This window comes from Denticeps clupeoides, chromosome 12, assembly GCF_900700375.1.
Source record: "Denticeps clupeoides chromosome 12, fDenClu1.1, whole genome shotgun sequence".
Classification (NCBI taxonomy): domain Eukaryota; kingdom Metazoa; phylum Chordata; class Actinopteri; order Clupeiformes; family Denticipitidae; genus Denticeps; species Denticeps clupeoides.
The window spans coordinates 13,565,999-13,578,849 of record NC_041718.1 but is presented as its reverse complement, the minus strand read 5'-3'; the positions used below and the strand labels follow the sequence as shown (position 1 = coordinate 13,578,849).

Below are 12,851 nucleotides of genomic sequence, written 5' to 3'. Positions count from 1 at the left end.
TTATCCAAAGCATTTTTATGGATCACAATGTTGAACATTTTTGTAATGTTGTCTATAGGGAATATAATTTTTGCACTGTTCATTAAAAGGAATGAGATGGAACTCAAGGGATCTGTAAAGAGCTGAGTGTTGGATGATGTGCCCAGTTTATACATACAAATGAAATGATGAGAAAAAAATCCAATAAAGGAGTGGAGCTTTCTGGTACTTTTCTATGACCGTGACAAGCAAATGGGCATAGGTGACATTTTGTAAACTCTGACTATGACCAATCTCTGTGCACAAGTTTCTCTACATTGATTAATGTTATAAGATCAATGTTAACATTTGCTCATTTAATGCTATGTTTGGCTGCGGTAAATAATTTATTATGGGAATAAAAGATAAATTCCATGCAAATTACAAATAACACTTTTGACAACTACTTTTGATCACCACCACAGGACAGTTAGATTCCTTTAACACAAAATATTACTTACTACTTACTTTAAAAATATTGCCATAAAAATATACAGTACAGGCCAAATGTTTGGACATGCCTTCTCATTCAATGTGTTTTCTTTATTGTCATGACCATTTACATTGGTAGATTCTCACTGAAGGCATCAAAACTATGAATGAACACATGTGGAGTTATGTTAGACACACATTGAATGAGAAGGTGTGTCTAAACTTTTGGCCTCTTCTGTGTGTGTGTGTGTGTGTGTGTTGGTTTGCCCTTTAACTTGCCACTTGTCTTGATGAAAAAACAAAAGAATGTGCAGCCTGCTTTAATGTGGCTGGATGTTCTAAAAGTCCTTGTCTGTCTTTGCAGTGCAACACGTGAAGGCAGGAACCTGTGAAGTCATTGCAGCCCACCGCTGCTGCAACAAGAACAAGATCGAGGAGCGCTCACAGACTGTCAAGTGCTCCTGCTTCCCTGGACAAGTCGCCGGGACGACGAGAGCTGCGCCATCTTGCGTGGACGGTACTAGCTGATGTTCCCATGTCCCTTCTGAATGATGAGAACCACAGGAAACCCTGCATACCAAATAGTGCAAAACTCCGCTTTTGCTGTTTATTCCAAATTTGCTAGTAATTCATTTTATTTCGAGACATGATGAAGTAGGGGTGTCAGGGTGACAGTATTGATTTCCTGTGCGTTATGCAACGAGCCCATTTAATCTGTCCTTGCGCCTTTTGTGGGCGTGTTTTAATCTCACCCCGTCAACCCGTTTGTCACAATTCAGAAAAGAGCTGTGCATCTTAGCGTCCGGTAATGGGCCTGTTGAGTGCCTGGCTGTCTCGCTGCTGTGAGCTGTTCAGGTCCTTTAATAACATGTCAACAGGGGCTCTTTTAACAGGGCACACTTGATGCTTCTCTTATTTTCTGTTCCGTAATACCTCTCTGACACCCCGCCCTTCCCACCTCACAACACGTACGCCACATAGAAAAGACTTCTACTGGGCTGTGCCTCTGCTCTTGGCCACCCCTGACCTTGTTTTTGCAACTTTTCCTCTGATGTTTAATTTCGGCCTGCTGTTAGATGTGGATTAAAGACCACAGTTTTTCTGTCATATGAAAAAATACAAAAATAAGATTTACTTTAAATTGGATTAATTGATGTGTGTAAGGGGGTCCTATTGTGTGTCTCATAATGAATCCATTATAACGAAATCTCTGGCAACATATTATTTATGTTGCAGCATCTATCGTTGCTCAGAAGTGGTGGTGCCAAATGCAGCCATGCATGGATGGGGAGGAGTGCAAAGTCTTGCCAGATCTCAAAGGATGGAGCTGCAGCACAGGGAACAAAGTCAAGACAACCAAGGTGAGAGCCTGCTCATGTTACCTGGCAACACAAGGTAACCTTGACTAATCAGGAGTGAATGTGTCATAGATTGGTGCATGGCAGGGTGGGATTTACTGGACAACACATAGACAATAATGGCAGGACACAGCAGATTCATAATAACAGGTTTGGACATGGTGCAACCAGGATAGATTTATACTAAGCACAACAGCTAAACACAATCAGAAATTTAGGGATATGGACACCGAACACAAGACTCTGGCCCCGAACACAGAACCAGAGCACTCCAGAATTCAATATTTTGATAAAATGTTGAGTAGAATAAAGTTAACAATCCTAAGAGCACTTGGTGATATAATTTTATTTTATAATAACAAAGTAAGCATATGCAGTATAATTTTATGTAAGAACCTAAAAATAACCACGGTAAAAGTTCTGAGAGAAGGACCATCAACCTGTGATGAGTATGTTTTACTGACCAGTGGCATCGGGGGAAAATGTACAGCAGTAATATGTCTGACAGAAAAGTTCTTGGTCTGAGTCTCCAAATAAATATCTTTAAAAAACTTTTTATGTGGCAGATTGTAAAAGATGGATGGGTTGAACACATTTTGTGGAACACATTCAATGAAGAGTGTGCCTCACATTTGCATTTTATTGCCTTGTTTTTGGAGGAAATGGCAAAAACTTCAGATTTGAAAAAAAGGTTGAACAAATCAAGAGTTGCTCTACATACACAAGCAAGAGCCCTACCAGCTCAGAGCACCGGCTAGATGTGCAAATCTAGGTGAGTTCAGTAAAGGTGGTGCCCCCCGCTTCGTGCCCCTGATTTTTTCCCCACCTTTTTTTGGTTTCTGAAGTGCTCCGTCCTCTCCGCCCCTCCGCGGGGAAGGGAAAGCTGACACACTGGGCCCAGAGCCATCCATCACTGTGGTGTTTGACTCACCAAACGCCTGTACTTGAGCTGCCTCCTCCATTATTCATGGTGCGGAAGGGCTGCACGAGGCAGGCCTTTTTATTTTACCCCACTTAATAATTCATGCTCCCGCACACAGTCTGACAGGAGTGGGGGGCCCCCGAGGTGGGACCCTACTCAACTTGGCCCTTTTGATTTGGGGGGCTTGTGGGCCCCAGTCAGTCCACACCTCAAACTAAAATCACTAATCCCAAAAAGAAATTCTCAAGAAAATTTGGCCTGGAAAATTTTTTTCTTTGGAAAATTTTGGACTGTGACTGGCATGGTCACATTTTTTAAAAATTATCGAAAATTGTGTCATATGATCGCATTTTGAATGCTCCATTAGATGGTATACATAAAGAGAAATTGCTATGCACAGTTATTTTTAAATACAAGTCATGCAGGTATTTTCTGAGTGAAAAAAGGCAGGAGGTGGGCAGTGAGAGTCAATTACCTCACGCTGGGGGACGGGGGCTAGCTTAAATTAAGCCGGTTAATGGTGCGTAATGCCGTACGTTTCTTTTTCATTTGATGTTTGTTGAAGTGCTCCAGTTTGTTGAAGTGCTCCAGCAAATAGAATAAGATCTACCACAACCTCCCAACTGCACAGCATCAGTAAAAAATATATATTTCTATATTAATTTCACCACATAGATGCATGCATAGATTTTTAACTGTTGGGTTTCATGCAGCAAAATATGTTCTTGAGTGCATTTAATAATAAAGAGTGGACGCTAGTGTTGTAGACAAGACCATCCAAACCGAGATCAAGACGTTGCTGAGACCAGAGGCTACCAATGTCAAGACACTGCCAAGACCTGAGGGTACTAAGACCAAGGCCGAGACACACTAAGGCGAAACCGAGACCAAGGCTGGTCAAGACCAAGACCTAGACCAAAAACAGACTTGGCTAGAATCGGCATCGACATCAAAATTTGAGAAAAATGCCGTCGCTGTAAAGTGTCATTGCTCGTTAAAATTCTAATTCATATTGTCTTTTTACTTATATTGTCCATATGTCTTTCATTTAAAATCTCCCAGATTTGTCAGTTACAAGGCCTGATGGAAAATAATATTCTCAGCAATCCTCTCCTATAACCATTTTATCAGACCTTGTCAAGGGAAAGAGATGGGACGTACCAGTAAGAAGTTCATATTAAGTCTCTTAAGACCAGGAACAGAGACCTTGGGTAGCTATAAATTGAAGACAATGGACATTTGGCTCTCAAATGTTCACTGACACTCTTAAATACATTTTCTTCTAGTGAATTTGTCAAAGTAACAGCACACTGGTGAATTTGTCAAATTAGTAAGAGAGTGCTGGTTCACTGATCTACAGACCTAACAAAAGGAGACAGATACCCTGAGTACCATGAACTGCGTACAAGATATTTAAAATAATTTACTCTAAATTCATTTACATCACTAAAAACTCTCTATCTCTAAAGCGATACACACCTCATTATGGAGAGGACTCAGCTAACAAGTTTTATTTTCATTTTGGAATGTCTTACAATTATATTATTGGTGCTATTTCACATAGACACTGAATTCTAATCAGCCGGTCTCATTTTCTGTGCATAGTGAAAGATAACATGCTCAGCTGACTACACAGACTTAGGTCATGTTATGGACTTCATCCAGGAACAAGTACAAGGTCCTGGGGGAAATGCATTGTTGTAGATGGATGTTCACAGAGAAAGTGCAGAGAAAATGGCAAATAAAAAGTTAGAATCATGTATTCTCAGGGGTCAGCTTTAGAAATATTAAATAACGGTCATACACTTGTGCCCATAGACTGTGGTACAGAGAATTGTTATATTCCTAAGAGCAAAGGTGCCTCTGAGGTGCCACTGAGCAAGGCAACGTCCCCACACACTGCTCCCTGGGCGCCCTTCATGGCTGCCCACTGCTCACAAGGGTGATGGGTTAAAAGCAGAGGGCACATTTCAGTATTTCACAAGGACAATCACTTCACTTTCACTTTCAACTTGTGCACACAGGATCATTTTTTGTATTTCATGGTAACTAAGGGTCTCCATAGTAGTGAGCTAAATATCTCCCCCGATCAAATGACTGCACTATGCATGCATACATGACATTCTATGTGAGGTTTAGGAGTTTTTCCTCATAGTTTGATAACAAGAAATGCAGAGCTAGTCAACATCTTTTTCATGGTGCTTCCTCTCCAGATGCCTGATGAATGTCTCTGTAAAGGTGGTTCCACAAAATCGGCACACAAAAAAAAAATTATAATACAAGAAAATTTCATTTGCTGATGCCCATGATGCCGCCCTAGGCCACAGACCAAAACAAAAATGACTTTGCGGACATTTCTGGACATTTCTTTGCAAACTTTGCTCATTCTTTCTCATACATGGTGTCTTTGTGTGCTGGTATATATCACCAACATTCTCTTGCCTTAGACATATGACATTTGCACTTAGGGCGGTGCAACTTAAACTTAAGTCCCATTGTCTCTTAAGTGCTCTGCCTATGAGGCAATATTCCTCGTACATTATACTACAGGTCCTGGAGAAGATTCTGTCCACCAACTGCTTTAATGAGGTGAAGGTGACTGAAACTAGTGGGGGCTGAAGCTATTTCACTCATTATCATGTAACTCCATTGCTAATGTCAACAGAGTCAAACTCTTTTCACTTCCTATCCATCAGCGGAGTAAAGCGGAAAACCACTGAGACATTTCAATATCAAAAGATCAGGAATGGTGCACAGGAACGACATTTACATGTGCCTTTTCAAACGGACTCTGCGGCACGGTGCACGGGTTTCCTGATTGACTGATATTGGCTGGGACAAGAGGAAGGAACTGCATGACACCTGCTGGGGCAGGTTTTTAATATGTGCTCAACCGCTGTGGAGCACTGGCACTGGGGGTGAAATGTCTGTTTATTGTGTTGCTGCGGATGAAGGCATTTAATCGCTGATCGATGAAGGCCAGACACAGCAAACAATTTTCGTGGAATATTTAATTCAGTCGGTGGAGAGAGAGGCAGAGACAGAGCATGGTGCTTACATTCAGGCAGGTGGCCAAAACTAAAAGGAGACAGGAATTAGAAAGTGAAGCCGATAACAGATGACAGCAAGGGGACTCAAAATCAGGCTATTAATACGATCTGATAAAGCAGATGTACCTAGAATGATGCATATGGTAATAAATACCACGGTCTGCATTGCAGTTTTTTTTATCTAGTCTAAGATGTTCCTAAATAATACAGAATGAAGAAAAGTTACCTGACGAGGTAGTATGCATTTGTGGATGTGTGTTGGGTCGGTGTTTTATCCTTTATTAATTATTATTATTATGTCACTTATCACTGGTGGTTTTAAATCTGTAAAGGCCTAACTATGGAAAACAATGAATCCTTTAATAGTTCGCTAACTGTGTGATTTAAGGTTTGATGCATCAGAAGTTCAATACAGTCAATCAAAATGCTAGGTAAAGTGAAGCAGTATCAAAATTATATATATTGTGACAGTATGAAAATAACATAATTAATGATTTGTGGTTTAGCCAATCAGTAGTCAGGAAGAGATGGTGCATTAATTTATTCAGGGCAGTGGTGGCCTAGCGGCTAAGGAACCCGTAATATATTAACCGTAACCGCCAAGGTGCCACTGAGCAAAGCACCGTCCCCACACGCTGCTCCCCAGTCGCCTGTCATGGCTGCCCTCTGCCCACCAAGGGTTAAAAGCAGAGGACACATTTCGTGTGCTGTGCTGCAGTGTTTCACAATGACAATCACTTCAATTTCACTTCACTTATGTTTTGACATTTTTCTGAAGGTACATAACACACAGTTATGTTTGAAATGATGTTATTGGAGTGATCAATATTCCAAGCATTGCCCTCAGCCAGTAGGGCTGTGCCACTGTACCTGTGAAAGTGCTGTAATAATGAGGCATTGTGCTTATTTCGTTTTGCTCTGAGTATTTCCTTTTATAATAAATTTGAATTCCATAAAGCATGTACGTGTCCCACTGGGTCACATTGCAGAATGCGTAATGCGCTGCTGGACTGAGGCGGCATCATATAATCCAGCGCCGTAATGAGCCGCATGTCATCTCCAGCTGCATCTGTTTTCTACGGAAAGCACTCCAGGGAGATGGGGACTGGACTGGACTGGAAGACCCCCTCACCTCGGTGTCCTCTGGCCACCTGTTATCGAAGAGCGTAGCGAAGGTGAAGGACTGTCCCAATCAGCGCGTTTGGCGTCTGAAAACGGCCACCGGGCTCAGCTGCAACCGTCGTCCCTCCCCGGGGCACGTGGTGTTTACAGGCATTTGTGCTGCGAGGCAGCAACTCTCCGCAGCTGCAGCCACACTTCCGTCCGCTCTCGTTCACACTTAAGAGCTATTTATGGTGAGTGTGGCTGAGCTCATGACAGTTGGTGTTGAATGACACTAACGGATGCCAGTGTGCTGTGTGGGTGAAAATACGTCTTAATGGGATCAGAGGAAGTCATGACATAGCGTGAGACTCAAAACAAATACAAATTTCTGGTTATGGTTGCAATATTTGTAGGTCACCACTTAGGTAATCACGTTAGTCTCATTATTCCTGACTGTCATTTGAACTTATCACTCTTGCATGACAAACAGATCAGTCAGGACTGTTTGTGTGCCTGAAGTATATGTGAGAACCTGCGCTACGGTATTTAATGTCAGCGTTGTGTTTTGCAATTGCGTGCCGACAGACCAGTATTTCTGCTGTAATGCTCAACATGGCTGCTTGAGGCATCCCTATCCAATACCATTTCCTCCCATCTGGAGCAATGAAGTGACCTTAATTTGAAGCTTATGTTGTGCAAACATGTGGAATCCACTCTACTTGATGAGCACCAAGCAAAAACTATACAATTCTGTATCTTTTCAGTTATTGTACATTCAAAAACATTAAACCTATATAAAGGGCCCGAGCAGTGGTATGGCAGTAAGCAATGTGGCTTCCCATCTCCAGGGTTGTGAGGATTTCACCTTCTTTTCATGTTCTCCCTGTGTTAGGGAACATCTGGTTTCCTCCTGGCATTCAAAGATATGAATACTAGTTAGATTGGGGCCTAAAAATTTGATTATAGGTGTGAGTGAATGGTGTGTGTGTGTGTGTGTGTGTGTGTGTGTGCCCTGTGGAGGGCTGGCATCTCACCCTACCCTGCACCCAGTGTCCTGGGTTGCGCTTAAGCAGCCATGACCCTGAGTACCAGGACAAATGGTTAAGAATATATAAGTTAATAAGTCAATTACATCAATTATCATGAAATAAAATGCAAAAAAAGGATTCAAAATTGTAAGCGACAGACCCAAGTATGATTATTTACGTTGCTTTTTTAAAACACAGTTTTTTGTGACTACTACATCATCTAACATAAAACACAACAACACTTACAACCAACTGATCTTTTGTCTTACAGAATGTTTCAACATGATAATTTGGCACTAATAAATATCATCTTTTGATATGACATGACAATATCATTCAAAACAATAAAGCTTGAACTTGGTACAGATTTTTCCTAACAAAACATGGGTTAATGCTAACAACTCATTTTGTATGCTTTTCAAATGACAACCATGTTTATAAAGGAACATATTTATCAATGATCAGGACAGTAAGTGTACTAAAAGTGTTCCTTCTTGTTCCCCCAGGTCACACAGTAATCTCAGATGAGAACAATGGACTTCATAGATTTCATGGCAAGAGATTAGGAAATTACGACAAGAGGACTTATTTGTGGATGTAGGGAATGGACCTACCAGAACTCTAAAAGGAACACCGACGTGCTTATTAACGAAGACCACATACACATACAAAAGAAGACCCCTGTGCTTTATTTTCAGTTTGCCCACCAAACCCCCATTCGTGCAGGTTTTTTTCAGCATTGGACCAGAAGGACATGTAAGATACTGTATTTACATGAGAACCATAAGAACTGAACTTAAAATTTTTTAAGCAAAGTAAAAGATACTCAAGATGTATGGTGACTTCAGAAATATGTGTCCCAGATCTGCACAGATCTTAAGCATTTACATCCATCCTGAACTCTTTTTTTTCTTTATTCGAGGATTTTTTTGACTTGAAAATAGAGTTTGTGATTTTAGGGATGGTGTTGTAGCTTCAGGAAACTGGACATGGCATGGGCCAGCAAGGTCAGGAACAGACTGACAGGGTTCTGGATTGTGAATTTAGAGTTACAATGGTTCACAGATCCAAAGAAAAAGGAGATCGCTGTGCTGCAACAGTTTTCAGACAATATATGTTTTTAAGACCCTGGTGACCACTATTGAATAAGTGTCAGTATTATCTCCAATAAAAAGTACCTCAATGGACTATATCTCTATTTATTCATTTACTTGCTTAACGGGTAGGGGTTTCAGACCTCAAATCCCATTTTTAAAATGGTGGGTTTTATTCCTCTCTATAATGAAGGTTATTGCAGCTTCATGTTTCACATTTATTAACACATTATTTTCATTTCTGTGGTATTTATTGTCACATGCATCCTGTCAATATAATGTTCAGATGCATACAATGTTGGGTCCAATATAGTATACAATATCTATGCAGGACAATACAACAGTGTACCATTTTGAAAACATTGCTAGCATATTGTACAAAGATTATGTTATGTGTGCAGAATAGCAATCAGCAAGTTTGACATGCCACCGGAACATATCAAAATCTGGAGCATCGGAATAAAATGGAGTAGTTGGAAGATGACAGATGGCACAGAGAACTTTCATCTGGATTGTATGCAAATAGGTGAAATATACTGCAATGCAATCAAGGATTCCAGGAACATACAGAACACAGAGGAGAAGATATTGACAGTTTAACAAGTCAGAGAAACCAAATGAGGTATGGCTAGAAGACAGATGTAAGAATATTAAAGCAAATTCAGTAGCAAATATAAAAGAACAAAAATCAGAAGATGATCAGATGAGACCAGAGATGGTGGATAACAATTGGAACCTGGTGAAAATGAGTTTGGGAGGAACAGAAAAAGTACATTCAGCTCCAAGAAGAAGGAGATTGGAGTGCAGCCAGATGAAGAGACAACCTTGATTTGAGTATTCTGGGAGAAAAGGTATTAAAGGTAATAAAGGAGCTCTGGAGAAGATGCTGAGAAAGACACAGGCCTGGTAACCCAAATGTGCCAGCAGATAAATAGCACACAACTGGGAGATTGGGAGAATTCACTGGGTTCAAAATGGCAAAACCCAAAGAAGCAGGTGCAATGAAATGTGAGGTACAAAGACAATTCTAATGAGTCACACATAGATAGAAGAATTGAGGCAACACCTGGTCAGGATCAGTTTTGGACCCAGGAGGAGGAGAAGATGCAATAGGATCTTGCAATAGGGTGCTGAGGGATATATGTATAGGCTTTCCTTCAATGGCGCTATCTCTCTCTCTCTCTCTCTCTCTCTCTCTATATATATATATATACACACACACACACACACACACACACATGGTAGAGTAAGATGATGGGCATTGTAAAGGAAAGGGGGTGGATTGAAAAGATTGGAGACTGATTGTACTTCCAACAGATACTGACAGTACAGACAGCAACAGGGAACACAGGGTTTTTGTAAATCGTCGCAACAAGTTGCTCATAAGTGAGTCACTGTCAAGATAAAGTAATACTTGGAGAAGTAAAGTAAGTCTGGTCAAGAACATATAAGATATGCCAATGATCTTAGTTTAATGTTGCAGAAAAGTGACTTCAGAAAATGACAGATGAGGAAGAACAGCTTCCCAAAATCATTGGAATGCCAGGGACAAAAAAAAAAAAAAGATTCCTGGGCTGCAAAAAAAAAAAAAAACAGTCTGAAGACAGTGGAGGAAGGCTCTGCACTAGAAGAGGTGTAGAACTTCACATATCAGACATGATGTAATCTCCAGGACAGACATAACCTGAAATAGTATTAACAGAGACTTCAGGGCAGGCTGACAAAGTGCTTTATCTGGAATGTGGTACATTGCGAGCTGAGATGTGGACTCCAAGTGCAGAAGAAAAGGCAATTGAATGTCTCAAAAGATGAATATGGATTAAATGAATGGAAAAAGACTAATGAGAAAAAACTAAGAACAAAAGAGAAGTGGTAATTGAAGGAGGACGCAAGTCAGGTAGGAACATTGACTGGTACGGGGACATACACACATAATTGACACACTTTCAATAGACCAAACTAAACTAAATGGAATAGAATTAAAGTTTGTATTCAGTAAGTCATGCACACACCTAGTTTGCCTGAATATATCCATCATATGCTTTCCTTGAGATGTAAGATACAGACTGAAATGTCAAAGGGTAACAAAGGTTGTGGAAAACTGAAAAGTACTGTCAAGTAATTTGGCGATATGAAAAAAAATTTGCTTGTGTTTTGCATACATATTTGAGCTCGAAACAGGATATTAATATTCATAGAACAGTGCAGCTCGCAAGCGGGCCTAGCAATTGGAGAAAATGCTAGGTTTGATTAGCATCAGCTTATAAAATTTGTTATTGCAAACAGATGAGCTCCCCGGAGGAAATATCTTTTACTCTAATGATATGTCACTTTACAATGCTGTTATTGAAATTGGAATATCTGGAGACACCCTTAACTCCCCTCTTCTGCTTGGCCTTAATCAGATATTATATTGGAGAGCGGATGCATCCAGTTCGGTTTTGCTCTCCAAAGACCTCCCACCTCTTGTCGAGTCTCTGAAACAGAATGTATACACTACTGGTTTACTCAGTGTGTGCAGAGGTGATGCGGTGGTTAAAGCAATCGCTGTGCCTTGCTCATTAGCACCAGTTTAACGTAGCCAGAAGTTTATGGGTTCAAATTTGAGTGCAACCAGCTAAACGGATGCGTGTATACAGAGCGTGAGCCTGCCGCGGTTCCTAATGCACATGCATGAAAACCCTCACTCTGTAATTCAGGCACACCTTCTCACACAGGGGACAATGTGGGCCACAGGAGGGAGGAGATGGAGAAAAGCAGGATTAGCTCGGCCTGCCCGGCCTCTCTGGCGGCCGTAATCTGCGCGGGTGAAGTGCAGGCACAGCCTCCCCTGGACTCAGGAGCAATGCATTCCACCCCTATTATCATTTTTGATATCCTTATCGCTATGCAGACCCATTTCCCGCTCCGTTTGCATTGTGCCGCTCGCAGACGACGACAGCGGCGCTGTCGCGGGAGGGGGACAGTTTATTCCGGCTCCGGTTCCCTTTCGGCCCGAGGGGTCAGGTGTCCAGCCAGCAACAATCAAGACGTTTAAAGGCCAGAGCGGGTAAAAAGTTGAAGAGGATATGGCAGCATAATCTGCAGCTGATTTGGGTGAGGCGCACCTGAGCCTGTTGATGTTTACCGACTTTCCGTCTGAGCTCAGATCAAAGAGCCGTGGAGCAATGTGAAGTATACTGTGACCCCCCCCTGCTGGGATAGGGGGGAGAGATGAAGTTATTGAGAGTGGGCGATCATTCTTCTGTCTCTTGGGAAAGTTATATGAACTGTAATCCCACCCCGGAACAGCAACAGTGATGGTATTATGATCTCATTGTGAGTATTTCACACTCCCAATTCTGTTCCGTACCTGTTTCAAACACCACATGTCAGGTTGCTGTTGTGAAACTTTTATTTGTCTTAAAAAAAAAAAAAATTTTTTCTTTGTGCATTCTCAGATAGAGCATATTCAGACATTGTACAAGCTCAGCAATGTTGTCATATGGAAAATTCCATTTTGCAGAAGGTAACATGGCAGATAATGGCTTATTTGATAACTTGTAATGGGTTTTCGGTGAGTATCTGGAAGCCCTGCAGTCAAATTTGCCAGACAGGTGCCTTTAACACAGAGCATTAGTCAAGCCCTTTTCTGTTTGGTTATGTCAACTTCCTGCTGTAATTGAAACAGTGCTCTCACCACAGGATACTCCCGATAACGAATGTAATTAATTAAGTAGGAATTAAAGAGACATGCTCCCAAAGATCAGACCCTGGGGAGAGGGGAAGGAGGAAGGAGGAGAGAGCAGCTCAACGGTTACCCTCAGCAACCCAGGCTACAGTCTTATATGCTGAGAAGTCATTAA

At 41.4% G+C, this 12,851-nt stretch overlaps 1 protein-coding gene across 1 annotated transcript in view; it reads left to right on the top strand.

The window, feature by feature from the left end:
* The window catches only part of LOC114800707 (chemokine-like protein TAFA-2), a 61,641-nt gene extending 52,539 nt beyond the window's left edge, over positions 1-9,102 (top strand). The window contains exons 3-5 of the mRNA XM_028998410.1: positions 815-967; positions 1,687-1,811; positions 8,419-9,102. Coding sequence (XP_028854243.1) covers positions 815-967; positions 1,687-1,811; positions 8,419-8,430 — 290 coding nt within the window. The 3' untranslated portion in view covers positions 8,431-9,102. The remainder of the gene's footprint in view (positions 1-814; positions 968-1,686; positions 1,812-8,418) is intronic.
* Positions 9,103-12,851: the final 3,749 nt, after the last annotated feature.